The sequence below is a fragment of the Aythya ferina genome (genome assembly GCF_964211825.1).
Source record: "Aythya ferina genome assembly, chromosome: 14".
Lineage (NCBI taxonomy): Eukaryota > Metazoa > Chordata > Aves > Anseriformes > Anatidae > Aythya > Aythya ferina.
In genome coordinates, this window is record NC_140312.1 from 5,856,014 (window position 1) to 5,883,013 (window position 27,000).

A 27,000-nucleotide genomic window follows, 5' to 3' on the forward strand; every position below is an offset into this window, starting at 1 on the left:
AGATGGTTATGGGGTTTTCTGCTTGGTCCATGGGGCTCTCAGACATGGTCCTGCCGTTGGATGGTCCTCCTGGGGAGGTGAGCGCAGCCAGCTCCAACCTGTGGGTCTCTGTGGGGTCAGGAATTCATGGGGGGCAAAGGGAGAGGAGGCAGGTTTGGGGTCTGGTGGATGGAGCATTTATTCGGGAAGGGGGAAGACAGCTCTGTGCCTGGCTGGGGTGTGGAGAAGAACATTTGCTCCCTCCAGCGAAGAGCAGAGGTCCTGGAGTGGCCTCTCTCTTTCCAGCAAGACCTGAGAAATGAAGATGCTGCAGCTGGGCACAAAGTCAGGAAGGGAAAAGGGGCAGCTCCAACCCTACCCACGGCTCTGGGAGCCTGAGATCGTCATGGCAAGCCCTCACACTGATAAATCCTGTGGCCTGTGAGACAGCAAAGGAGATCAGTTTGGAGGACTTGTGAATTTAGGTTGCCCCAGCTGGCCAGGGCCATCAGGCCGTGTGTATGAGGGAGATAACGCAGCTGGGGTGGCATTGGGGCTGCTGGGGTGGCACTGGGGATGGTGCCAGCAGCAGCTGCAGCAGCCCTAGCTCAGTTGATGAATATTCAATTATTATTTTTATTTTTTTTTTTCGGTTTTCCTGCAAGTTCTGGCAAAATCAGGAAGCGCAAAGGAAGACAGACAGGAGGTGTTTCACCATGGCTGCTCAAAGCAAAGGGGGTGGTTTAGCAGTGCTCGTTCGGAGATGCTCTGGGGATGCAGAAACCTGCTCCGGAGGACCAGGGCAAGGTGGGGAGAGAAACCAGGCAGAACAGACCCCTAAAGTGCCGGTGCTTAACGCTGCCACATCAGGCAGGTTGGGAAGTTGGGTCTTCCTTGGTCAGGCTTCAGCTCGACTGGAAGACTAGAAAGAGTTGAAACCCCAGACTCTGCTTCCCTTTGAGGGATCAGGAGCATTTTGGGTGTTGCAAGGACATCCAGGTGCCTCCAAAAGAACCTGCCCCCGGAGAGATGATGGTAGGGAAGCCCCAAGGAGGAGAAACCATCTCCAAGAGGACAGCTCAAAGCCTCCCTGGAACACAAGATGTTTTTCTCTAGCAGCGACCTCCCAAAGAGGGCTCAAAGAAAGGAGATGGTGCCTACCCCAGCATCTCACCCGTCACCCCAGCACAGCCCTTTTTTCTGCCAGCAGCTCCAAAACCAGGCTGAGCCCCATGGCCCCAAGCAGAGCCCTGCCATGGCCTCCTCCTGCCTCTCAAATCCATCCCCAAAATGTTCCTGACGTTGGGAGGTGGATGAAGCACTCACCATGCTGGAGAGAGGGAGAGAGGGCTGTGAAAGAGCGGAGTCCTTCCTTTAAAAATGAAAAAAAATCATCACTACACGACTACAGGAAGAAAATCGGGTCTGTAAAAACACCCCAACTCTACCTTAAACGCTAATCCTCTCCCTGAAAGGATTTCCCTGCTTTAGGGGCCAACTCGTGCAAGCCAGACTCGCTCCTAGCACAGGCCCACCAAGGGCACATGGACACGTTTGTGCCCATGGAAGTCCTGTCGGATTTCTCCCCCCAGAAGGCATCTCCTGTGCACACTGCCAGCAAGGATCGCAGCCCCTGCACGGCAGAACATGGCCAAAACCTCTCTCAGCCTCTCACTGCCCCAATGCTTTGGGTTTCTGCCCCTCCATCCAGTGGGAAAATATTTTTGCAGTCTGCAAGGACGTGGCTGCGTTACACGAGGCAGCCATCCCTGCCTAGACAGAGAGCAAAGCACTCAAAACCACAGAAAAGGCAAAATACACGCTCAGAATTTACATGGAGAAAACATTTCCTTTTTTTTTTTTTTTCCTTTTTTTCCTTTTTTTTTTTATGTCCAAAACAAGTGCTTGTTTTTTTTTTTTTTCTTTGTTTTTCTTTTTGTTGTTGTTGTTCATTTCTTTGTTTTTCAACACACGCACCGTCTAGAAAGTTAAACGCCATGCAGATGAAGAGAGTGCAGCTAGAAAGTCCCCGGGGCGGCGGCGCTGCAGGAGCCCCACGCCAACGAGCCAAGAGCTTCCATCGGAAAAACAGACCCAGAAAGGGGAGGGTTGCCGGAAAAACCTCCGCCCTCGCGCCTCTCAGACCTGACGGCAAAGGGGCGAGACCAAAAATCCCCCTTCCCGGCCCTGCTTTCCATCCTGAAAAACACATCCTGGTGGCTCCGAAGAGCCCCCCCAGTGCCTGGTTTGCCCTGCAGGCAGCCCTGTGGGTGCCCCAGGGACGTGGGTGCCCTGGGGACATGGGTGCCCCGGTGCTGGGAGCAGCACATCAATGCAACCCCTCTCCAAATGTAAACGCAACGAAAAAACAGCAACCCCTGAAAATCCCCACCCCCCCCACCCCCCCCCCGCCCTAAACAGCTGAACATTTCTAGTTATTACATAAAGATCCATTTCAGCAAATACTCCAAATCAAGTTACGAAATACACGGTAGGTCGGTTTTCTTTGTTCCTATAAAAAGGCATGCGCTCAAAGTAGAAGATAGCTAAAGGCTTGGTTGTTTCTTCGAAGCACGACCAGATTTCTGCAGAGTTTTGTTACTAAAGCTTGCATTCCTCGTCTTCGCTGGAAGGTGTCGTGTGGGCGATGGCGGATTGCGTCTCGAATCGGTGGCCAGCTCGGCTGCCCCAGCCCTTGTGCCGCGGGGAGCTGCGGGTGCTGCATGCGAGGGGCTGGGGAAGGGGTCCAGAGGGACGGGAGGAGGGCGTGGGGGCGATGCGGGTGCCCCAAACCCGCCGGCAGGGCTGGGAGAGCCAAGCCCTGGGGTGCAGTCGCTTTTCTCCTCCCGGCTTCGCCGGTCCCGGCTCCCAGGGGAGAAGGGAGGAAGGAGGGCGAGCAGCCGGGGCGCAAACCTACTTACCCTGCTGGGAAGGAGCTGGCCCATGTTCCGTGGAAAGGAAAACGCCGGGTTGCCTTTACTCACCCCTCCACGCACACACAGCCCTCCTCACCCGGGGCGCACGGACGCTGAACTTTTTGCCGATGGTTTAAACCCAAATTCCCCGGCCGAGGCTGCCGGGAGGTGAGAAATCAGGGTGGGAGCCCCGGCGGTGAGCGAGGACCTCGATAGCAGCAAGGCAAAATCCACGGGTACATGGCGGGGGGCTGCGGCACGGGGTGGCTCCAAGCTGCCCCCGCGCCCTCCTCTTCCTCGGGGAGCTCCCAGCGGAGGCAGGGATGGAGACGGACGACGAGTCCTATCCCAGTCCAAGGGCCGTGCCGGGCTGCGGGGCCGTGGGGGGGCCAAAAATGCCATGCAGCCCGGGGCTGGGGGGAGAGGCTTTTGCCCCGGCAGGCGCCAAATGCTGAGGTTTAGGTTCGCGGTGTCTCTTGTCTTGGTTCATGCAGAGGAAAGGGGGCCCGGCGGGTGGGGACGGCGGTGGGGTGCTTGCGGGCGCCGGCGGGGCCGTTGGGTGTGTGCGGTGAGAAGCGAGGGGTTGTTCCAGCGGGAACCAAGCAGCAGAGCCAACAGCCAAAGTCCCGTCGGGGGAGTCGGAGGGGTCTCACATCCCGGGCACTCAGTCAGTGACAAACCCGACACGGGCCGGGCCGCGCTTCAGCTGCAAAACACCGAGGGGCAGAGCAGGATTTTGCTTCGGCCACCCCTTTGAGCGGAGCATCCCGCTCCCACCACCCTCTCCTCGCCATCCCGCACCCCGTGGGGCAAAATCCCACTTTTTTTGCCCCTAGGGTGCCCCGAGGACCCCACGCCCACCCTGCCCCATGCCCGGAGCCTCACAGGCTTACTGCGGTAGGACGGAGGGCGCGCCGGATCTGTGGAAGTGGACGATTTGCCATTTTCCGTCGCGGCGGTGCCAGATGCGGGTCTCCTCGGACTGGGCCGTGCGGGGGATGCCCCCCGCGTCCACGTACTGCGTGATGCGGATGTAGGCGATGCAGGCCGACTCGTCCCCCATCAGGTGGATGTGGGGGTTCAGGATCGTCGTGTGCACGGGTTTGCTGTTCCGGGACCACACTGGAAAGGGGACAAGGAAAGGGGGGCTTTGGGTGGCTCCTCTATGCAGGAAGGGGAGATCTTGGGGTTAGGCTGAGTAAATGGTGGGCTCAGGATGGGTTCCCCTAGAGACCCTCTAAGCAAACAGCCCCTCGGCACATCAGCATGGCCCTAGCAGGCTCGATTCACCTCCTGCTGGGATCTCCCAGCTCAGGGGTGCTCCCAAAGCCACCCGTACCCTCCTCTCCCCAGCGAGCTGCTGGAGGTCAAGGCGCAGACGGGCCCTGGGAGGTGGGAAGGGTCCCTCAGGGGAAGGGGGTTGGGAAAGGGGCTGCTTACGGTTTTCAAAGTAGAATCGGTGGAAATCCAGGCCTTCCACGAGGTTCCCCAGAGCCTCAGGCTCGAAGGCAGTCATCCCGGGGTCACACATCTTCCTGGAGAGGAGGAAGGGGAGAGGAGGGGAGAGGTTATCGTGCTGCTCCTAGCACAGCAGCCTGTCTGTGAGCTCAGGCAGAAGCCAGACCTGGTCTTGGCCCCGCAGAAAACCCCCCACCCTTGTCTCCAGCCCTCCAAATTCACCAGGACCCCAGTGAGAGAAAAACAGCAGGGAAAAACCAATTCCCTCTGCTCTGTATCAACATATCCCCGCTGCTGTCCTCTGGGGCAGGGATGAGGACCTGCACTCGCTCAGAAACAGCTAATTAAATCGGCCCTGGACAAGGAAGAAACATCTTGTGAGGAGCAGCAGCTCTGCGAGCAGAAAGCAGGGCTGCTTCCAAGCTGCCTGGGGCAGTCCGGGCGTAATGGACACGGCGGATGTGATGTTCCTTCTGCCTCCATAAATCACATTTACAGTTATTCATCTTTCTGCAAAAGCAGAAAACGGGCTCATCCGTGCTAAGCAGAGCAGAGCTGCGGTCACAGCACTGTGGCAAGGTTTGGGAACTGAAGTCCCCTGCGGCTCCTGGGTGGTCTCCGTGCCCTAATACCACATCAGCCCGGTCACCCTGCTCACGGCAGTGGTTGAACCACGAGGTTTGTGCTGTTGTGGGGGGCACGAACCCCTCAGCACCTGCTCCAGGATGCTGAGCCCAGCCCAGAACCAACACACTCACGTGTAGGACTCAAAGTCGCCGTTGCTTATTGCTTCGATCAGCTGCTCTGTCACCTTAATGATTTCTTGCTTCCTCACTGTCGGCGTAAAGGAAAATAAAAAGGGGAGAAAAGCCACAACACCCATGTTACATTATCCATCAGATATTTTTGCCCCCTATGTGGCCATCCTGGCTCCCAGCCCCTGCACCCTGCACCCCAGGATGGGATGTGCAACCCTGGGCATATTCTTTGCCAAATCAGTGCCATACCTGATTTAATTTAATTTAATTTAATTATTTTTTTAACTGTGGCTAATGAAAGGACATGCCAAGAGTCACTCCTAGAGGAGAGGGACCCCGTCCCTGCTCTGAGCATCGCCCCTCGCGGTGCCACTCTCGCCCTGCCCTGTGTCCCATTAGTGCCAGACCAAAGCCCGCCTTGCTTTGTGCTGGGATCACTTCGTCGAGCGACTTTGCAAATTAGCACTGATAAATTATTCCCTGGGTTATTCTTAGAAAGCTGGCTCGGGCAGGCAGGCAACAGGGATTTCCCTGGAGGCTTTTCCCCAAGGGCTGTTGGCCTGGGAGCAGCTGGGAGCCCAGCGGGAGCACAGGAGGTCCCGTGGGGACCAGCCGTGCCAGGCATCTCCATGACATTTCAGGGAGCTTCCACATTTTTGGGAGCCCTCTCTGCTCTCCAGCACTGTCCTGATCACTCCTTGCAGTCAGATAAACCACCTGTGCTGGCATTTCACTCTGAAGGAGAGGAGAAAGCCACTTCTGGATGGCCCTGGGGTTCCCTCCGGCACAGGGCTAACGACCCCGGGGTGCCCCTACCCACCTCCCTCGTGCCCCCGCCGGTACCTTTGGTGTCTTCATCCTCGATGGTGGTGTTGGTGCTCTCCGACGATTCCTGAGCAAAGAACAGAGAGGAGACGGGGCACGGTGAGCCCGGTCTTCACCCGGCACGAGGAGGAGCTCGTGTGTCCGACAGCCCCCCGAGTCCGACCCCACAGCGCCCGGCTGTGCGCACGGCCGGCGACCCAGGGCAGCGCCAGCAGGTCCAACCCGGCCTCAACCTCAGCTCTATCGCACCGCAGAGCCCCCCCCCGGCCCCCTGCCCCCGGAGCCGAGGGCGCGAGGGCTGGGCTGGGGAGGGTCTCGCAGGGACGGCGCTGCCTTTTCCTACCGGCGCCTGCGGGGACAGAGACGGGGCAGGTCCGGGGTGGCCTGGCGGGGTGCTAGGAGGGGCAGGGAGAGGGGCTGTGCAGGGGTGGAAGACACCATGTTGACTGTACGAGAGAGAGAGAGAGAGAGAGAGATGTACGAATTCACAGCGAGGAGGAGCTGGGATGAGAAAGAGGGGGACTGTGCAGGAGTGAGAGAGACCACACTGACCGCAGAGTAGGGAGAGAAATGTACAATACAACAGAGTGCTTCCAAGACCCACATGGACCACCGAAGGCTGAGACACAGCTCTTTCCATCAACGGCTGAGCGAACTACACAGATTTGGGGTGTGTGTTGGGGGGGGGGGTCCTGACCCCCCCGTCTCTCTCCAGGAGCCCCATCAAGGCGACTCTGCTAGCGGAGCTAGAGCAATGGCTCTGCGAGCTCTTCCCAGCAGAGCCTTGCTGATGTATTACCCAGAATACCCCGATGGAGGTTGGCAAGGTGTCCCATGACCATACAGTCCCCGCAGAGGCATGGAAGGTGTTTCTCCAAGGCTCCTTGGACCGATGCAGCCTGCAGACCTGAGTCAGGAGAACTGGGAGAAACGGCATGAGAACCCATCAGCAAGACACCCAGGGCTGGCTTCCCACCAGCTGGCGGCCAGCGAGTGCCTGCACCAACCCTGTGAATGGGGTTTGTGGGTGATACGGCTTTGAGGATGTTCCCTCCAACCCCGCTGTCCCTTCTTCCCTACCCCGAGGTAACTTCCAAAAACGGGGGGAGGCTGGAACATGTGGAGAGGCCCAGCAATATCAGCATTGAGGAAGACGAAGGACACTCACCATTAACTGAACGCTGGAACTGGACTTTCTTTTCTGGAAAAACAAGGAGAAGAGATGGAACAGGAAGAGACACAGAGTGAGAAAGGCAGAGAGCAGCACGTGAGAGGCAGCAGCTCCTGAGCCGCCCTCCGTGGTCCTCCTGGAGGGGCGAGCGAGAGGCGCGGGGGCCAACCTGCTGCTCCTGGGGCTGTGCCGGCTCCCACCCGCCTTCCTGCTGGCACCCTGCCTCTCCTGGCCTGCCACTGCCTCCGTTGCTGCTCACCCCAAGGACCTGGTTAGGCTGAGAGGCTGCTAGGAGTAGGTGGCCGCCCTGGTGGCTTTGTGCCCTGGTGGCTTTGTGCCCAGGCCACCAGGCTGGTGGGAGCAGCCACCCGTGGCCAGGGTGAGCACCAAACGGGAGGCTCACCGACTGGGGCAGCCCTGGGTGCATCTGCCCGTGCCGCTGGCTGTTGTGCTCACCCAGCTGAGCTGCATCCCTTTGGACCTAGGGTTTCCTCCAGCACCGAGCCGGCTGCTCTAAAGCCAGCGTGGCTACGGCTGCGTGGCCCTGCAGGGCAGAGTGCCACACGGGGAGCTGTCCTGGTGCCTGGGATCGAGCCACGTCTCCTCCAAGGAGAAGCTCCTACTCATGCACGTTTATCTCCATCCTCGACCTCTCCCACTAGGCTTTGGGTAAGAGCCCATAGCCAGCTTTCTGCCTGCAGTCCCCAACCCCTCCTGGATGCTCCTTCCTGTCCGTGCTCCTCTCCCCTCTCCATCAGGGCACCGAGGGCCGTGCGCCCTGGCCTCGTGCCCTTTCCTCTCCTCCAGCTCCCCGGGGACAAACCCCAGCTGGCGACGGGAGGCACCGAGGCAGGAACTAGAAGCTGCGGTGCCAAATCTGGAGCATTTTGCCAGCACCTATAAAAGGCACCGCTCCTGCCTGCCCCACCAGGGGAAGAGCAAGCCCTGCGCAAACCTCTCAGAGAAAAAAACAAGTGGGGACCCCTGAGGGCGTACGGATGGGCTGGGGCGTAGGGGCTGCTCACATCCACCCCCTTGATATCCTGGGGGGCTCCCACCAGCATCACCACCGAGGCTCTCCCCTCCTTCGCTGGGCCCTGCGTAAATCCTCAGCCCTCCTTCTCCAGGGAAGCCGCTGTCCCACAGGGCAGGGCGAGCTGCCGAGCTTCGGGAGGGACCCCCGGGGGGGAGCCGGAGGAGCTGCAGGACGGGCTCCCAGCCTCTGCTAACCAAGGACATGACACGGGGCAGTAAACTGCAGAAGTTTCAGACGCGACAGAATGCAACACAAAGCAGCGACCGCGTCGGGTCGGGACATACAGTAACAGGATGCGACACGGGGCAGTGAGCTCATTAATTTAGGACGGGACAGGATGCGACATGGGGCAGTGATTCCATTAGTTTACGATGTGACGAGATGGGACACTACACAGGGCAGTGAAGGTATCAGAGCTGCTGGGACCAGCAGACCTCCCGGAGACCCCCGAGCAGGGGCGGAGAGGAATTTCTGGTCCCGTGAATGCTTTCTGTAAGGGGAACCTCCCCGGGAGGGTGCTTGGAGGCAGGGAGGTGCCTGCTCCCTCGGGGAAGGCCAGCACAGGAGGTTTCTCCGGGTGGGGACAACTCTTCCCACATCGAACCATGCGTCATGCTGACCCCAGCCCTGCTCTCCACGCAGGCAGCACCCTTCCCCTTCCCTCCCCAGCTGCCCACCCCCACCCACGCACGTTTCCAGGCTCCTGCCCGGCTTTCCCAGTGAGGTGGAAAGGAACAAACAGCACCCGGCGATGCCCTGGCATCCTCCAGGTGCCCACGGTGGCCACCAGAGCCTCTCCAGCAGCAGCCAGCCCCCCTTGGCCCTCTGTTTTTCCCCCCCGTGAGGGGGTTACGCTGCACGTCCCCCCCAGGCTGAGCAGGAGGAGGTGGGGATGGTAACGCTGGAGGTGCCCGACACCACAGCTTGTGGGGAATGAGCCTTGCTCGGCTTTGTCTTCTCCTCCTCCACGCTCTGCAGAGCCTCTCCAGCCGCCAATGCTGAAAAAAGCAGCTGGTGGTTGCTGTCCCCTGTGCTCCAGCAGCTCGCACCGAGCCACCTCTGCCCGGGGGATCCCTGCTCCGGCGGTGCAGAGCAGCAGGGGAAGGCTGGCAGGGCTGGCAGCTGGCTTCTGGTGGCTCCCCTGGGGGCTGTCCCCTCTGTGCCAGCGCCGCAGTGCCGGACCTGCAGTGCTGTCCTGGAAGGCATGCGGCACCCCGACACCGCAGCACAAGGCAACGTCCCCTGGGAGCAATGCAGCCCAGCAGCTTCGTGTTGCAGCACAAGGCTGCAGGGCCACAACGGGGGTGTGTGCGTGGAGCTGGGCCCTGCTCTGGAGGGTTTTCCGTGGTCTCAGACCTTGTGGGTTTGACTTTTGGACAAAGGAAGGAAGAAACCAGCCGAGGGCTCTGCCCTTCCCAAACCCTGCACCCCTCACAATCCAACAGAAGGGTCCTGACAAAAGGGACGGAGGAAAAAAAAAAAAAACTGGCTGTGCTGCAATCAGGGTCCTGAAGCTGTGCCTCCCACCTTGCATCCCTGCCCTGGGCTGTGAGGATGTGAACACACAAGTTCTTTGCTGTTTGTGTCCGTGGAGGCACAGGTAAGGAGAGGAGGACCTCCACGTGGGCCATGCCTCCCGCAGAAGGGTGGCAGCTCGCTAATCCCAGCTCTCCTTGCTGCCAGCAGGATTCCCCTGCCTCCAGGAGCCACCTGGTCCTGGAGAAGAGCTGTGGCAACCCGAGGGCTCTGCAGCCCTCCGAGCACCGGCTGCTTTCCAGCGCATCGCCGAGCTGGAGCGCTCCTTCGCTCTGTCTGCAGTGGGCACAGGGGGCTGGGAGCAGCACCAAGAGGGTTAAACACACCCGTGTGCCACCTGGGGACAGGACAGAGCTGGGGGACAGCCTGGCCCAGCCCCACCACCTCCAGCAGCAGGACCACAATGGGATGGGGGAGATGTGGCCACCACCGCACGGCTGCCAGCAGCCTGAAGCCACAGCCTGAAGCCACTCTCCTGCTGCTGGCTGCAGCTCCAGCCCCTTCCCTTGCTGCACTGCAAAGCCTCCACGCTGCTCCGCTGGCCCGGGGACACGCTGGTGGCCCGGGGACACGCGGGGACAGCTGTGCCAACAGCCGCCCTTCAGAGCGCACGGTGCCACGGGGACCCCACCGCCGGCACGGGAGCGCAGGGGCGGGCAGGAGGGGGCTTACCTTCACGCCGTCATTCTTCTTGTTGCCACCGCTCTTGCCTCCTGGAGAGAGGAGGAAGGAGGTCAGGAGAGCCAGGCAGGGCACCAGGACCAGGAGGCCGAGGATCAGCAGCATGGTGCCGGGCGGCAGAGCCCCGCGGGTCTCCTCCTCTCTCCAGCCGCCTCCGGCACGGCTCCAGGAGCTCAGGGGTGACCCCGGTAGCACCGTCCAGTCCTTCTGGGGTGCCTCTCCACGAGGGACATGACCGTCCCCGAACGTCACGCCGAGTCCGTGGGGTGCCTCGCACGGGGAGCCCGCGGGCGGGCTGCGCCCCGGGGTGCTGGCGGCGCGGCGCTGGAATGGGCCGCCCGCCTGCCGCCCTCTAATTTTAGCCCCATGCTGCCGGGATCATGTGCTGCCGGCCTGCCGGCCCGACAGCTGCAGCCCACATTTTGACAATGATGAAAAGCAGACGCCTTCCCCGCTGCCCACCTCCGGCTGCCAGCCGTGCCCCGGCCCCCACCCCCGGGGCTGCGCCGGGCACCCCGAGGCACCCACGGGTGGGAGCAGCCCCACACCGGGTGCTGTCACCCAGCTGGGGTGGGTGGCGGGGACAGGCAGCCCCCGGGCTGTGCGGGATGGCAGGGTTTGGAGGGAAGTTTCTGAATTTCCTGCCCTTTGATGTTTTGCGCCTGCCGGTAACCGGATCCCCCCCAGCTGCCGGAATCCTCCAGCCCCGCACAAGCTGCCCACAAGTGCTAAATCTGTCAGCACGATTCCCCCACGACAAATGCGGATGCCAGCCCCTTCCAGGGACCTCTCCATCTCCTCCTGGGAGCCCCCATCTCCCCCTGCCCACCCCGACACCCAGCTCCTGGGCACCTCAGCCAAGCTCCCCCAAAAGCTGATGCCAAGCCCACCCCACTGGCATGCCATGCTGTGCCAAGGCCTCTCCTGGTGCAGGGGCTGGGCTGCCACGCTCTGTCCCTGTCCCTGCGTCTCCGTGCAGCCTGGGGGATGTGGGATGCAGGGAGAGTGCGTGTCCCTGTGGGATCTGTGCCCTCCTGCCTCAGGAGGGCAAAGCAGGAGGGACAGGAGGGACCCTGCTGCTGCAGTGGCACCTGGAGACGTGTCGAGCGCTCACCCGGTGCGGAGGATGTTGTCTCTGAGGCTCTTTTCCCTGCACCACAAACATCTCCAGGAGGGCACAAAAGCAGCTGCCTCCATCCCTCGCCACCCCCAGCACCCACATCACCACCAGGGCACAAGCAATTTGAGTGGGCACACACCAACCCCAGATCCTAAACCCTCCAGGGAGCCTCAGACGGAGACCTTACCCTCTGCCACCCCAGCACCCACCCCATAGGGGCTGGGTGACCTGGCCCTGGCCTTACAACCTCCCCCCACCCCACAGAGCACCCGGCTGCACCCACAGCCCCACTGAGAGCTGGGGGCAAAGCCACGTCCCCATGGCACCCATGGGCCTGCCCTGGGTGCTGGCACAGGGCGAGGAGAGGAGCCCGGAGACGGCACCTACCGGAGAAGTTCCTGGTGGCCAGCATGGTGGTGAGGATGGCTCCCTGAAACACACAGAAGCAGAAGGGAAGGGGGTGCAGGGCCCTGAACACCGGGTCCCCATGCCCCCAGCCCCGCGTGTCACCTGTCCCCCTGCTAATATTCTCCTCCTGCCACCAGAAGCAGCCCTCGGAACCCAGCTCCTTATCCCCAACATTGGGTTGTGTTCTCCAAAACCTCCTTCCATCGAAGATTAAAGGGGTATTAAATAACCCGGGGCACTTTTTGGCCTCATTCTGCCCTGCTGGCAGCCCAGGCTCCATTGGCCAGTGGCAGCAGAGAGGGATTTAATTGCACTGAGAGCAGTGGGGCAGGGGCTTCTCAAGGAAGCCGTGCAAAGAAAACATCCAGAAAACACCCCCCTTCTCCGGCTGACTCAACTAACTAGTTGCTCAGCGGGTAATGAGATTACTTAGGACTAATTGCCTACAGTAATGGATTACTATTTGGGAGTGTACGCCTGAACTAATTCGATTACCTGTCTAGCTGGAAAGTAATAATAGTTTATAGCCGGGTTCTTTCCCTGATAATCACGTTAGTAGCCTGCAGCTGCCCTGCTCTGTGCCACGTTGCGCTCAGGCTGGGATGCTGGTGGGTCTGGTACAGATCCGTGCTGTCCCCGGCTGGGGAGGCTGTGGGAAGGGGTCGTGGCACTGGTCTGGAGGGGAGATTTGCTTCTCCAGAGCCTCCTGGAGCCCCTTGGTGGGGGACCTGGCTGGGTGGGGAGATGGAGAGCTCAGAGCTGTAAGCCTGTGGGGCTGCTGGACTGTGTGAGCCAGGGGGTTTTGCCCCAAATCTGGGAGAGTTTTCTCCTTGGCTGCAGCGTGGCTTGGCCCAGGGCTCTCACTACACCCCTGGGATCCCTGTCTTGCCAAAAAGAGGGACCTTTTTGTGCTGTCACCAGCAGGAATGTCCTTGTCCTGGTGTCCAGCACAGCCTCACCCTGTGGCTCAGCGCTTTGCTTCACCACAGCTTTCCTCCGAGCCCTGGGGAAGCCCAGCCTGGTGCCACCACCCCACCCCACCTCCCATTTCTCCTTCACAGCGGGATCCCCAAATCTCCATCAGCGCCGTGCTGCCGACCCACAGACCCCACCCTGCCCTTCCCCACTCGGCGAACACCCCCCGGGGACCCTCCTGTGCATTTTGCAGCCGACTCGGAGAGGAGAGAGTGTGAGTTACCTTTAGCTTCCTCCGGGCATTGAACTTCTTCAGGCAGTCCACCGTCTCCTGCCTGTGCATGCATGAGGCCACGGTGGCACGGTGCTGGGAGGAGAGAGAAGCTGCTTGGGGCAGGCACGGGGTGCAGGATCCTGCTGCAAACCCCATGCCCCCCAAACCTTCAGCCCCTGGGGGTCAGTGCCGCCCGGCTCACCGATATCCAGGGGTGCTTCAGAGCCTCCGCTGCCGTGATGCGCTTGGAGGGGTTTATGGTCAGCATCTTGTTGATGAGATCTTTCGCTTCGGGAGTGACCGTGTCCCATTCAGGGGAGGGGAACTGCCGAGCAAAGGGGCCAGGGTGAGAGGCAGCAGGGAGCAGGAGAACTTTTGCAATTGGGCTGGTTCTCCTGAAAAACCTTCCTCCAACCCTGTCCCAGCTGGAGCACTGGGGAGCAGGGCTGGGAGGAGGAAGATTGAGGGCAAGAGCTGCAAAGTGGGCCTGAAACACACCACTGTGTGCACCTGGGCAAGGCATCCCAGTCAAATCGCTGTGACCAGAGCAAAGAAACTCGCCCCCATCTATCCAAACTCCTCCGTACGGCTCTCCTGGGGCAGCAGAGTGGGGACAGCAGGAGGACAGAGGGGCAGGGAAGGGGGCAGCGAGACAAACGCACTCACATCGTACGCCCCGGCCTTGATCTGCTGGTACAGGCGGTGCTGGTCTTCATCCCAGAAGGGCGGGTACCCCACCAGCAGGATGTACAGGATGACGCCTGCCCGGGGAGGAGATGTGGGGTCAGTGCCGTGCCAGACCGGCAGCCTGCGGTGTCCCACGCTGCCCAGCCCGCTCCCCAAATTTCGGCCCCAGTCGGACTCACCGCAAGCCCACAGGTCCACGGCTTTGCCATAGGGATCCTTGCGGAGCACCTCGGGGGAGAGGTATCCCGGGGTGCCAGCGAAACCTGGGACAGACAGCTTGTGACATGCCTTGCAGACAGCCAGCATCCCCGTACAACCACTTCCAGAGCCGCGAGCACAGCCCGCAGCATCCCGGTGGCACGGGCACCCCCCTCCAAAAACACCCCCAGCTCCCGGGAGCAGAGCAAGCAGCAAGAGCACCATCACCCCAGGACAGTGCACAAACTCGGGGTGCTCTGATGTGCCCACCAGCTCTTGGAAGAGGCTTTCCTCACCCCTGCCATGGGGCTGTCTGCCTCAGCAGGACACCCGGTGACGCACCGAGCTCCCACCGAGCTGTGTGCGCATGGGCACAGGGCTGCTCCCAGCGGCACAGCGGGAGCCATCAAACCCTTCCCAGGCTGCTGGGCTCTCCCTCACCACCCCCGGGGATGCTCGCCCCTCCTGGGGCAGCCTCGGTGGTCCCACCGACCGAACACGAGGGAGGGCTGGGGGGAAACTTGCATCCAGTGCTCACCGAACCAGGCTTGCTGGTCCCCCTCCACCTCGATGGCGAGGCCGAAGTCAGCCAGCTTGACGGCGGCTCCCTTCAGCTTGGAGGCCAGCAGCAGGTTCTCGGGCTGCAGGAGGAGGGGAAGGTTGCAGAGGAGCAGAAGGGACCCCGGGGGCTCTGCTGTGCCGGGGTGGGGGTTCCCAGAGCAGCTCCCAGTGCTTTGGGGAGCCGTGTGTCCCATTGAGCACCCTCCTTAGAGGGCCACGGACTCCCAGGACCTCTCTGCCCCCTCTCCCTTTGGGTGTTTCACCCCAGAGCTGCTGTTTGCTCTGCAGCTTTCCATTAGCTTTTGGGGCCCCCACGCCCATCCCACGGGCCCTTCCCCTGCGGCTCGTACCTTCAGGTCCCGGTGGACCACCCCCATCTGGTGGCAGTGCAGGACAGCCTCCAGGATCTGCTGGATGCAGTGGCTGCAGAAGAGAGAGGAGAAAGCTCATGTAGGTGTCTGGAGAGGCACATTTTCCTTAGCTGCACCCGCAGGGCTGTATTTCCTCCCCTCACCCTTCTCCCCATCGCTTCAGTGCCCATCTCCACCATGTGCCACACGCTGGTGGTCACCCAGGTGCTGGTGGTGACCCAGTCAGGGGCTGCTGGACACCCAAGCAGGGTGCTGGGATGGTGTGTGCACCCATGGGCTCCCCCAGAAGTGACACCAGGGAGCTGGGGACCAGCGGGGAGGACACCACACGTGCCCAACTTCAGTCTCCAGACAGGGGCAGAGCAGCTGATGCTCACTTCAGCCCCATTTCCCCGGCCCCGTCTGGGGCTGGTGGCTCGTGCTGTGTCTGTTTGCTTGATGTCCAGGCCATTAAAGCCTGGCTCGGCTGCGTGCGTGAGAAAGGAAGGGGAAAAGGATGAGGCAATGATCACTTCTGTTCCCAACCAGCTGTCTGCGAGGCAGAAGGCCTTCATTTACATGTATTTTATTTTATTTGGATGACGCTAATCAGAGGATGGGTTGTAAGCGGATCCAGCGCAGGCTGCCCATTTAATAAGATCACTTTCTGCCTAGAAATGGGGAATATTTCCACGCAGCCAGGAGCAGCACAGAGCTTACCACCCCCTTGGCCATTTGTATGGATGATGCCCCACGCACGGGGCACAGCCGAGGCTGCACCAGGAGCTCTCCCAGGCCGTGTGGGTGAGCACAGCCCGACTGAAACCCCTCGAGGAGAGTCCTGGCCCCCTCGCCGAGCTGAGAGGTTCCTGGTTCCCGTTCCCTGCAGGAGCACCGTGTGTCTGGGAGCCCTGACTGCTCCTCCTTGCGCTTTTATACTGCGAGTGCCAGAGCACTGCTTGCAGATGGCTCTGGTGCAGCTGCAGGGAGGAGGATGCCAGCCCCAGGCTGGGTGCAGGCACCAGCCCTGCGGTAACACACACAGCTCTTGGCGCAGGAGACGAGTTAAAACCAGCTTTTTTTTTTTGCTTTTTTTTTTTTTTTTTTGGCTCTCCACATCTGGTTTATCAGCAAGCTCTGCAGGGCGGCTGTGGAACAGCTCTCAGCACAGAGGGAGCCTGTCCTGCAGCAAGCAGGGTGCGTAATGCCCTGGGAAGGGGCAGCGATGGGGAAAGGGGACCCCTCCTGTCCCCTCCCTGCCCAACACGTCCTTGCTCACCTGGCATCCGCTTCGCTGTAGTACTCCCTGGCCACGATGTCCTCAAACAGCTCCCCACCGGTGACCCTGCGGGAGGACAGGGGGGTCACAGCGGGCACATAGAGGGGCTGGGTCGATTTACAGCACGCTCAGCCCTGGAAAACCCTCCCCAAAGTGCTGCTGTCTGTGCACAGGGGGAGAGGGACGGGGGGCATGGCATGGATTGGGATAGGATAGGATAGGATAGGATAGGATAGGATAGGATAGGATAGGATAGGATAGGATAGGATAGGATAGGGGACCCCAAACCTCCCCGTTCCCACCCCATGCGCCCCCCAGAAAGCCGTGAGCGAGCTGGAGCTCAGCAGAGCTCGGGGTGAGGGGCAGGGGGCACAGGGCACACGGCCTCGGGGGCAGCCCGCAGCGGCCGTGGGGTCAGGAGCTGCATTCAGCCAGCACTCACAGGTCGAATATCAGGTAGTGGTGGCCCTCTTCGGAGATGCTGTCGTGGAGCCTCACTGCGGCAGAGATAGAGGGGTTACGGAGCGCCCGGCTCCCGCCCGTGCTCACCCCCCAGGACCCAGCAGGGAAGGGCAGAACAGGGATGCTCTTCCTCCCCCTCCTCTTCTTCTCCTTGCTGCTAGCTGGGGGGGCTCCCTCTTGGCCAAGGGCCCCCGTGGTGCAAGGCTCAAAGGTCACATCCAAATCGGGGACAGCGGGGACCTGGCCCAGCTCCCGGGCAGGCTGCGGCCGCGCGCACCAGGGCTGAGGATTAGGAGAGGTGCCGGGCTGCCAAGCCCTGGCATTAACCTCACTTTTTATTTATTTTTTCCCTCCTGGTTGCGACCTTCCTCGTCTCCTTGGGAGGGCTGTCTCTGGGGATGCCCAGGGACCACGCTCTGCCCCGTCCCCCTGCCTGGCTCCGCGCCCTGCTCCGCGGGGCGCCGGGTGCGAGCACATCCCCTTGGGCTGAATTCTGGTAATTTAGGCTGAGCTCCCTGCTCCTGGCTTCGCAGGCAGACACGCAGTGAGGGGAAAGGTGCAGAAATAAGTAGGACAGGCAGACAGACGGGTGAGTAGATCAGGCTGGTGTCCTCTGCTCCCCACCACACCCCGCTTTGCCCTGGGGCCACCTCCTCACGGCTCCCCGATCGCTCTGGGGTCTGTGTTGGGAAACCAGGGAGGAAAACGAACTGCTCAGGGGAACGCTGCTGCAGGAGGGTTTGCTCCCAGTCTGGTTTACCCCAGCTAAGTCCCTCGTGTGGCACTGAGCGCTGCTCATCCCGTTCACGGCTCCTTCTTCCCTACGGCCCCCGCAGACGTTCGCTGCCCTGTGCTCCGCCACCTGTGTTTGCTCAGCATCTCTCCCTGACACACAATCCCAGCCCCTCTGCCTTCCTGCGTCGAAACAAACACGTTTCCGCCCGTTTCATCTCATCTGAGAGGGATTTGGGGGTATTGTGCCTGGGATCCAAGAGCAATCAGAGGGGGATTAGGTGCCTTCGGTGTGGATAGGGCCAGAGCAACCACGAGCAGATGGGCCGGATACATCCCCTGCCTGGGGAAGTCCCAGAGCCCGTGGCTGCCAGGAGCCGAGGGGGTATAACGAGGAGCAGCCGCCCTAAAAATAGCCCGGTCCTACAAGCATCTGTTGCTGACCATAGTCAGAAAGAGCACAGCAGCAGCGCCGTGGTGGCCAAATAGCTCCGCGTTCGGTGCCAAGAGCTGGGCTTGGGGCACAGCTTGGTACTGACTCAGATGGGGATGGGTACCCAGAGCTCCAGGAGTGGGCATAGCCAAAATTTGCCCCTCCAGCAAGCCTTCCCTCCAGGTAAAAGCACCTGGGGAAGCTGCAGCTGTCCCTGACTGAGCCCCATGGATTTGCTGTGGGGTCGTGGGCACCCTGTGCGCAGCCTCCCCATGCAGCCCCTCCTGCAGGATCCCTGCACCCCCAGCTGCCCAGCACGGCGTTCCCAGGGCAGACGAGGGATGGAAATGTGCTGCAGGAAACCCAAAGAGCCAGCACAGCCCCTTGGTGCCCGGGGTCTTCTCCTTTTTGGACCACCGAGCTCCAGTTTTCCTGTATCTCCAGCAGCACTGGCTCTTCTCCCTCTTGCTAGGGCTGCTCTGCACTGCTCAGCTCGCTCCTGCTCCCAGCTGCAAAGGCTGCAGAGCTCCCTTCCTACCCCCAGATGCCTTCCCAAAAGCTCCAGGAGCCCACCGAGGTCTGCACCTCCCGGGCTGCTGCAGGGGGAGAGGGGCTTCATCCCCAAAGGGGCCCCGAAACCAGCCCCAGGCGCCGGCAGCTTGCATCAGCATCACTGTCAAGGCTGGGCTTTGGGAATTTTGCTGCATTTTTTTCCCCTCCCCTCTCTCTCTCTCTCTCTCTCTCTCTCTCCTTCTGGCCTATTTTTGTCTTTTGCAGGGGCTCGGGAGTTTTCCTGAAACAGCTTTTCCGAAGGAGGCTACTCTCAGATGGACGGCCGGTGGGAAAGTCTTCGCTTCCCCCCCGCCATCGCTCCTCCCACGCCCCGCTCTGCTGCTGCTGCTCGGAGCTGGAGCCGCTTTTTGGAGCAGGCAGAGGAACACAGCATCCGAGGGGTAAAAATAGCCCCCCTGCAGCCCCGCTCCCCCCGGAGGGACGTGCGGCCAACTGGGTTAGTTGGGACCTACTTAAATCCCCCTGCGCTCGCCGGGGGCCTCTCTTTGCCTGACCCCGTTTGGAGAAGGGAGCTGGGGAGGAAGAAGAGGAAGAGGAGGGATGGGTTTTGCACCCAGACCCATGTCCCGGTGCCCCCCCTGTGCCTGGGGTGCGTTGGTGAGGTTTGGGAGCAGGGTGGGCAGCAGAGCCAGGTGCCTGCGGCACGCGCTTACCGATGTTGGGGTGCTTCAGGAGGCGGCAGATCCGAGCCTCTCGTTCCAGCTTCTGGTGATCTGAAAGAAGCAGCGGCCCCGAATTAGCGGCCGGGGAAGGGAACGAGCTGCTGCCAGGTCTCGCCGGTGCTCTCGGAGGAGCTGCCAGCACAGGAAAAGTGTAGGGGGATGGAGCAGCTGGCGAGGAGCAAACCTGCCTCTTCTTTTTGTTTTGTTCTGCCTTGTTTCAAAGGGATAATGGCTGCAGGGAGGTGTTCTGCATCAGGACCTGACAGACGTTGTCCCAGCATGGGCACAGCACCCAGCCAAGCCCTGGGCACTGCTGCTGCAGGCGTCCTGGGCTTCTTCTCCTCGCCCTCTTCTCCCCATCGCCAATCCCTTTGCTGAACAAGCCCCGAGCTCCCCGCAGAGCTCTTGGAGGTGCCTGGGCGGTCGGTGCCCGGAGCCCTGCGGGGTTTGCTCGCATTCAGCTGAGCACAGACGGACCCTGCTGGCCCCCAAATCTAATAACCAAACCACTGAAGATGGAGCAAAATGCCAAGTGGCAATGGGGCCATCAGCCCCACGAATTCCCCTCGCTCCCTGCGCCCTGCGCCGCTCTCCCTGCCCCGCGCTGCCTCCTCCCCGCAGCTCCGTCTGAAGGCAGTTGGTGATAGCAGGAACCCAGCAGCCAGGAGAGGCAGGGATATAATTAGGGCTGCTCGTCTCTCGGCACTCTTGCTGCTACCTTGCAAGTTCACACCCCGCAGTCTCGCTCTGCATCGAAGCAAATCTGCAGCCGCCGAGACGTGCGGGGCTGCAGCCTTCCCCAGGGCGCCCCACATCCAGCCCGTCTGCCTTGGCGTGCCTGGGCTGTGGGGACATTTCCCCCTTCAGAAACCCTTTTTGGGGTTGGTTTTTCCCCCGCTGGAAGCGATCTCCTCATGAGGAGGTCCAGCATTGCTGGTGCTGTTTGGTAAAAGCAGATTTGCTTGCTCTAAGAGGCCGGAGATCACCGGATCTCTGCACAGCCGGGGGCTCTGGGGATATTTCCAAAAGGAGCTGCTGCTCGGCCAGCAGAGCGAGGTCTCTCCAGGTGACAGAGGGACACGGAGCCATTGCAGGGCACGGCACAAACCCGAGGAGAAGATGGAGAAGGGCAGACTGCAGGGGCAGGCAGGGGACGTCCACCTCCCAAGGGGGGGTGCCCACCGCGCAACGCCGGGCGTCAGCGCCGCGCTGCTTTGGCAAGCGCTGGCTCAATTTGAGGTCAGCAAGCAGCTTGTCACCATTTTCTGCGTTTCAGTTCTGCCTTCAGAGGTGAGCAGTGGCGTCAGGGAGAGAAGCAGAGGCAGGGAGTTAATTAAAGCCTCCCGGCAGGGCGCTCGCTCTCCCAGCTCCCATCCTGCGCTCCCCTGTGCGCCCGGCGAGGAGGAGCCGCGGCGGGGACGTGGCAGGGGCCATCTGGTCCCCTCCGACCTCACCACCCAGATCCTCTGCCAGATATTTGTGGCACAGGAGCTCCTGCACAGGGGCGAGGGATGGCTGGAGTGCTTTTTTGTAGGATCAGCTCAGCCTGACCCCGAGGAGCAGCCAGCACGGATCTGAACGAGCCTTGTCCCGGAGCCAGCGCTCTCCAGCGCACCCAAAATCACCCCGCAGAGGGGGTCGTGCCCATCTCCAGACTGAAATGAAGCCCAGTCCCCACCGAAGGACCCATTTCATTTATGTGTGTGCATCTATATGGGATGGGGCCCTCTCCAGGAGGTGATGCTCCCAAAATCCCTGCTGCCCAACGCCGGGGCTGTCAGCAGATCCTTGGTGCCAGGCTGTAACCACGCTTTGCTGCGACACGGTGCGTGGGGTGCTGGGGCTGCTACAGCAGGGAAATGGGATCCTGAGCCCCACAGGGGTCCCCAGGGACCTTGGCCCAGCCCCAAGATGTTCGTGCCTTTGGTTCCAATCCATCGAGGAGCTCAGTATGCTCTGCAGTGGGGATGGGGTGGGATGAGGGGGCTCCCACCATGGTGTAAAGGACACAAACTCCCCACTGCAAGCCCTGCCGACCCCCAAAACACCTCCAGCACCTACCTCGGGCAGACAGCTTCTTGGTGTTGATGATTTTGGCCGCATACTCTTGTCCTGCCAACACCTTCACGCATCTCCGGACGATGGAGAAAGCGCCCCTGGGGAGACAGAAGGGAGGTGAAGGGCTCCGTGGGGGCGAGGACGGGGCTTGGCCCTAATGGGCTGCGGGGTGAGGGCAGCAATGGGATGGGGATGGGGTCGGGAAGGAGCTTTTGAGAGGGGGGAAAACAGGGTGGGTGTGCCATCAGCTCCCAGGCACCACTGTCCTTGGGGACGTGGGGACAGGCATATATGGACGTGGGGATGAACACAGGATTTTCCCCTTGGCACCATCCTGGCAGAGCGCTGGCACCGTGCTCCTTTCCTCCCTCCAAGCTCTGCCTTGTCCATCACCTGGGAGAGAGCAGGCCACGATTTACCAGGAGCTCTGGCTCCCCAGGGACACCGGGGATGGATGCAGCTGTGGCACCGCGCTCGGCCACTTCACCCTGTGTGCGTGCGTCTCTCTGCGTGCTTTAGACCTCGCAAACACAGCAGCAGTTTGCAGAAGCGGGCACAAGCACTCGCTGTGGCTGCAGGCGACCGATTTAAGGTCCCCGTGGCTGCAAACCCACCGCAGCAGCAGCAGGACCATCCCCGCTGGCTGCGGGCACCGATGCCGGGGCTGCGCACGCACCCGCAGAGCCCCACCGAGCACAACCTTTGTACCAGGTTCCCTTTCCTGCCAAACCCCTCCGATCGCTCAAATAACAACTATCAAAAAGCAACGCCACCTCCCGCCCCACCTGCCCCCGCTCCCGCTGCACGGCGAGGAATAAAAGGCCGCGCTCGCGAGCGCGCTGCCAAGCAGCGGTGGATAATTGATTTTCCCGGTGGGGGCGGATGGAGACGGGCAATTTGGGGCTGAGTGTGATCTTTAGCAGAATAGGCGAGCGGCGGGGTGCAGGGGATGGGGCTGGGCACGCGGGAGCCCCAGCGGAGCCGCCAGCCCACGCGCCCCGTGCGGCATCGCCCGCGGCACGTGCCAGGCAGGGGCTGGGGAGAAGAAAGAGGAGACGAGCCCGGCGCTTCCCGAGCTCAGAGCCCTGCCATCTCACCCCAGCCACTGGAAGAGATGAGTTATTCGCATTCCCACAGCCTGGGTGGGAATTAACTGGAAATCAGGGGGGAAATGCTGCTTGTCCAGCCTGGGGAGACCGGGGTTGCTGCTGGCATGGGGCTGGACACACGGTGCCACTCGTCCCGTCCCACCAGGAGCTCTGTGTGCACCAGGTCTGGGGGCTCCTTTCCTCCCCGTGACCCCTCTTTGCTCTTTTTTCCCTAAGGACACCCTGTTGCAGCGATGAGCACAGCAGGGAAACCCCAGGTGGTGAGGGGAGCGCTCACCACCCCCATCCTGACCCAGCTCGGGGCTCTCAACCCAGCTGTAGGGTTTCACTGCGTGACCCAACGTGGGCCTGGAGGGACGCGGGTGTCCCCCCCACGGGGCAGAGGGAAGGACGGGGCTCCCACGGGGCACAGGAAAAGGTTTGTGCACCCCAGGCTGGCTGCTTGACCCCGCTGGGGGTCTCTCAGTGGCCGTGCCATGCCCACGCACACCACGCAGCCACCTCCTGCTGCTGGCTCCCAGCCCCGCAGCCGCTTCCAGGGTCCCCCAGGCCAGGAGTGACCCCCGGACCCTGTCCCCATGCCCCCCCTCGGGTCCCTCCAGCCCCCACAGCGGCTCTGCCACGGGGATGCTCCACTTCCCCCTTCTTCACACCTTCCCTGCCAGCACCGGGCTGCGCTGCTGCCGCCCTCCCTCTCTTCAACACCTCCTCCTCCTCCGAGGCATTTTATCTCCTTTCTAGAGAGAAGAGTGTGGGCTGGGGATTTTTTGTTCCTCCGTAGCTTTTTTTTTTTTCTTTTTTTTCTTTTTTTTTTTTTCTCCCTTTTTAATGAAAACCCTCTCCTGCAGCTCAGGGAGCCAAGGGGCTGATCGTACCGCTCGCTAATTGTCGCCAGCCTCTCCCTGAACCTGCTCCGCTGCGGGGGCGGATTCGGAGGCGCCGGAGGAGCTGCACTTTCTGTTTGTCCTACTCCGGTGGCCGTGGGCAGGATCCTCTCCCCGGCCCCCCCCCCACGCTGCCCCCGCTCCTCGCCCTGTCCCTCGGCTCCTGCGAGCTGCGGGGGCGGTTTGGGGGGAGCAGGGCAGCCCCTTGGTGGCTCGGCTTTGCCTGGGGATGCTGTGGGAGCAGGTTTTCCCCAGCAGGGACACGGGAACAGCTCCACGTCCCCTGCTTGGGACAGCCCCTTGCCTGTGCATGCAGGATATTGTTTGTGGAGCCCCCTCCCCAGCTCTGCCCCCCACAAAGCCCCATCACCGTGGTGCCATCAGCTGCGTGGCATCATCCTAAAACCCGGCTTGTCTCGGTGCCAGGATGCTCTGGAGCCGAGGAGGTGGCAAAGAAGCAGGTTGGGCGCAGCAGCCTGGCACCCAGCACCTTTCCAAGGCCTTTTTGGGGTAGAAAACACCCCTGAGAAATGCAGGAAGCTCGGGAAGGGTGGAGGGGGCACAGCTAAGGGCTGGCAGCCAGCCGTGTGCTGGGGGTGCCCCCGCTGAGCTGGCGGGCAGCGGCTGCGGCAGCGGAGCGCGGCGTGCAGCGCCTCGTCCTGGTTTCCCTTGCCGAGCCCACGAAGCAGAAATTTCCCCATGGGAAACCACTGGGTTTTTGCAAGTGGAAACCATCCCGGTGGAAAATTCCCAACCAGCTCCGCAGCGCATTGACCAGCCCAGCGAGGGCCCGGGGTTGGGAAGGCGGCTGGGTGCTACCTGCAGCCCAGGGGGGATGCTCTGAGCTGCAGGAGCCACCAGGCTGAGCCGCTCAGCCCCTGCATTGCCTCCTGCAGCAGGGGAGGTCGGGTGGGCCAGGCTGCCCAGGGTGTGATGCTCACAGGGCCGGGGAGCCTTGTTGCTGCTGCCTTTGCTTGTTTATTGATGAGCGTGGAGCAATGCATCTGCCCAGGTGCACCGCTGCGCTGCTGCGGGGGGCCCTGGGGTCTGGGCTCCCACCGAGCTGTCTCAGTGCCTGCCTGGCAAAGCCTCGTGCCCTGAACGCCTCCAGCAGCTGTCCTGGTCCTTCCTCATCGTGCCCAGCCTGAAAGCTCCCCTCCATGGTCCCTGCACCCCTGCCTGCCCTGCCGGGCCCAGCATCACCCCTGCAGGCACTGCTGACCCTGCTGCGCACCCCGCAGAGCCCAGAAAAGCTGAGAAACCTCTGGAAAATCAGGTCCTGAACCCAGCCGTGCCCAGCTCCTCGGGGTGTTCACATCCCCCTGCCTGCAGCACCGGCTGGGGCTGCCTCCCCAGCTGCTGCTCCCCACCAGCCCCCCGAGCAGAAGGGGATGTGTGTGCACACCAGCGCATCCCAGCACCAGGGGTCTGCACGCTCCGAGGAGCTGCACTTGTTTGCAGCAGCCACCTGCCCCCCCCACACCTCATTTTGGCAGGGAACATGAGCTGCGTTCAGCCCGGCACGAAGTCCCCCCCTGCTCCAGCCTCTCGCTTTCTCCATCTTTGTCCTCTCCTTTCTCTCTCGCCCCCGTTCTGCACGCCCACGCGCGCGCGGGTGCACATTTCGGCGCAGGCTGCCCTGCGGTGCGGGGCTGCGGGGCTGGAGCAAGTTTCCATGCCTACAGACGGACATAGCTGCACATCCACCACCCAGCACCCCACCAGCAGGCTCGGGCACCCCGCTCCCGAGACAACCCCGCGGTGCACAGGGCTCTCTCCGAGCTGCTCCGAGGGCACGCAGCCCACATTTACAGGGCAGCTCCAAAAAGAGGCATCAAAACAGAACCCGAGGCACATGCCTGTTGTTTGTGCTTCTTTTTTTTGTATCCTGCCAGGCACCAAACCACGCAGCATCCCTCTGCCCAGCACTGAGGGCATGGACGGTGCTGGGACCAGCGCCCTGCTCCACCCTGGGGTGCTCAGTGCCCCCCAGCACCACCCCGGCAGGCGTTCCCTGCACACGGATCCGTGCGGGCAGGCACCACGCGGTGACAGTGACACCCACAGCCACCAAACTGAGCCCCTCCCGGCTGGGTTTCAACGTGGGGCACTCGCACACCCGGCTGGGACTGGGGATGGGGTGGGAGAATCCCAGCTCTGGCTGGGGTTTCTCCGGGGGCTGCCAGGCGGGCTGGGTCTCCTGCAGGAGTTGTCAAACCCCGGTGAATCCACGCAGAGAAATTCCCCAAAGGAATCGGAGGGGCGCCCGCCGCTTGGGCTTCCCTCCCCGGCTGTCCCGTCCCTCCTCCTGGCTGGGGAAGTTGCCGGGGGAGCCGGCAGCCTCCTCTCTCCAGAGCTGCTTTTCTCTAGGAGGAACAGCCATCCCCTTCCCGAGCCTGCACCCGAAATGTGGCACGGGGAAAGCTGCACCCATCACCCGGCACCCCAACTCGGGAAGGGACGGAGCTGGCAGGGCTGGGGTTGGGGGACCCCTTCCTAACCTCGGTCCCCCCGCTGCTCCTTTTTTTTCTCCGTGCCCATCATCCTGCCCTGGATCCGTCCTTTCCCAGCCCTGCCGAGGCTCTGCCCCAGCCGGGGCGCATCCAAGCCCCGTCTCCAACTTACTTGCCCAGTTCCTCAAAGAGCTGGTACTCCTCGGTGAAGCGGTTGCAGGTGATGGTGGCCATCCCCGGGGGCTGGAGACGCTCCCTCCCGGTGCGGAGTTGGGGGCAAGCAGCTTCTCCTCTCGCTCCCTCCCTCTCCGTGTGCTCCCGGGGCTCTCTCCTCGCCGAGGTAAATAAGGGAATATGTTTGATTGACAAGCCCGGAGATAATGATGAGGGCAATTTGTCTTCTCAGCCTCGCAAGCCTTCGTCAGCATCCCCGTCCCCATGGCGACCACCGCTGCCAGGAACGCCCTGCTCCTGTTGCCTGGGCAACTGCATCCCAAACCCCGCCGCCCGCCATGGGGACCGCGGCCCCGATGGGGGACCCGGCCCATGGGGCTGCCCCGGGGGTCCCCCCTGAGCTCTGCGGGGATGCAAGGGGGGCAAACCCAAAATCGCCAACCCTACAGGCAAATCGGAGGACGTGGCGGTGGCAGGAGAACTGGGGCAAAAATGGGTTTCCATGGAAACCTGGGTTTCCATGCTGCAAGAGGATGCCGTCGCCCCAGCAACTGCCCCCCCAGCTAAAAAAAAAAAATAAGAAAATTAAAAAAAAAAAAAAAAATCCAGGCCCTGCTGGTTGCCCTGCAGCAGCATCCCTGGGGGACTGCGGGGGGGGGACGGGGTGGTGCAGAGCGGGGCGGGCGGCACGGATGGAGCAGAAGTGTGTCAGGAGAAGGCAGCGAAACCAAGGCAGGTCCCCAGGTCCCCAAACCACCCCGCCAGCAGCAGGGTCCCCCGGGAGTCCTGGCCCCGATCGCCGGCACCCGGGGGTCACCCTCTCTGTGGGGAGAGCGGCTTGGGCTGAAACACACCACAAGGGGAGCCCTTGGTTTAAAAAAGGGGGAAAAAGAAATGAAAAAGGGCGATAAAAGTGGAGTAACGAGATCTGAGGCCTCCGGGGAGCACGCCTTGCTGCCGGCACCTCCACCTCCAGCCTTGCAGGTGCCCGGTTTCTGGCCCCCATTTGGGGTTTTACCCCATTTCTGGTCATTTTTGCAGGAGGAGAAGGGCCCCGGCAGCCGGGGCTCTGGGTGGCCGCAGAAGGCGTTGCCTTGGGCAGATGAGGCCGATGCAGCTCCCCTCCGGGGAACTGTAGGGTTAAAAGGAAAAGAAAAGGCTCTAACCAGACAAAAATAGGGAGAAATCTTTGAGAGGAGAGAGAGGAGGAGCGGGGAGAGGGAGAGAAGAAAGGAGGTGGAAGTGGAGGAGGACAGCAAGCGGCTGAGTGAGGAAGAGGAGGGGGAGGAGGAGAAAGGTCTAATGGCTT

General features: G+C 61.7%; 1 protein-coding gene across 4 annotated transcripts; it reads right to left on the bottom strand.

Moving 5' to 3' along the window:
* Positions 1 to 2,451: 2,451 nt before the first annotated feature.
* Positions 2,452 to 26,103, bottom strand: CAMK2A (calcium/calmodulin dependent protein kinase II alpha). 4 transcript variants are annotated; one of them, XM_084535627.1, is made up of 19 exons: positions 25,690 to 26,103; positions 21,075 to 21,169; positions 19,005 to 19,064; positions 16,594 to 16,648; positions 16,152 to 16,217; positions 14,873 to 14,945; positions 14,500 to 14,602; positions 13,943 to 14,026; positions 13,743 to 13,837; positions 13,279 to 13,401; positions 13,086 to 13,169; positions 11,867 to 11,909; positions 10,351 to 10,391; positions 7,104 to 7,136; positions 5,954 to 6,002; positions 5,111 to 5,186; positions 4,335 to 4,429; positions 3,780 to 4,016; positions 2,452 to 3,600 (listed from the first exon to the last, which is right to left on the bottom strand). In XM_084535627.1, the coding sequence occupies exons 1-18, from the start codon at positions 25,749 to 25,751 to the stop codon at positions 3,784 to 3,786; spliced, it is 1,470 nt and encodes a 489-aa protein (XP_084391753.1). In that variant the 5' UTR covers positions 25,752 to 26,103; the 3' UTR covers positions 2,452 to 3,600; positions 3,780 to 3,783. The 4 variants fall into 4 exon arrangements, with proteins under 4 accessions (XP_084391753.1, XP_084391752.1, XP_084391755.1 ...); XM_084535626.1 differs by having other exon boundaries at positions 3,788 to 4,016; positions 25,690 to 26,102; XM_084535629.1 differs by lacking the exon at positions 7,104 to 7,136 and having other exon boundaries at positions 25,690 to 26,095.
* Positions 26,104 to 27,000: the final 897 nt, after the last annotated feature.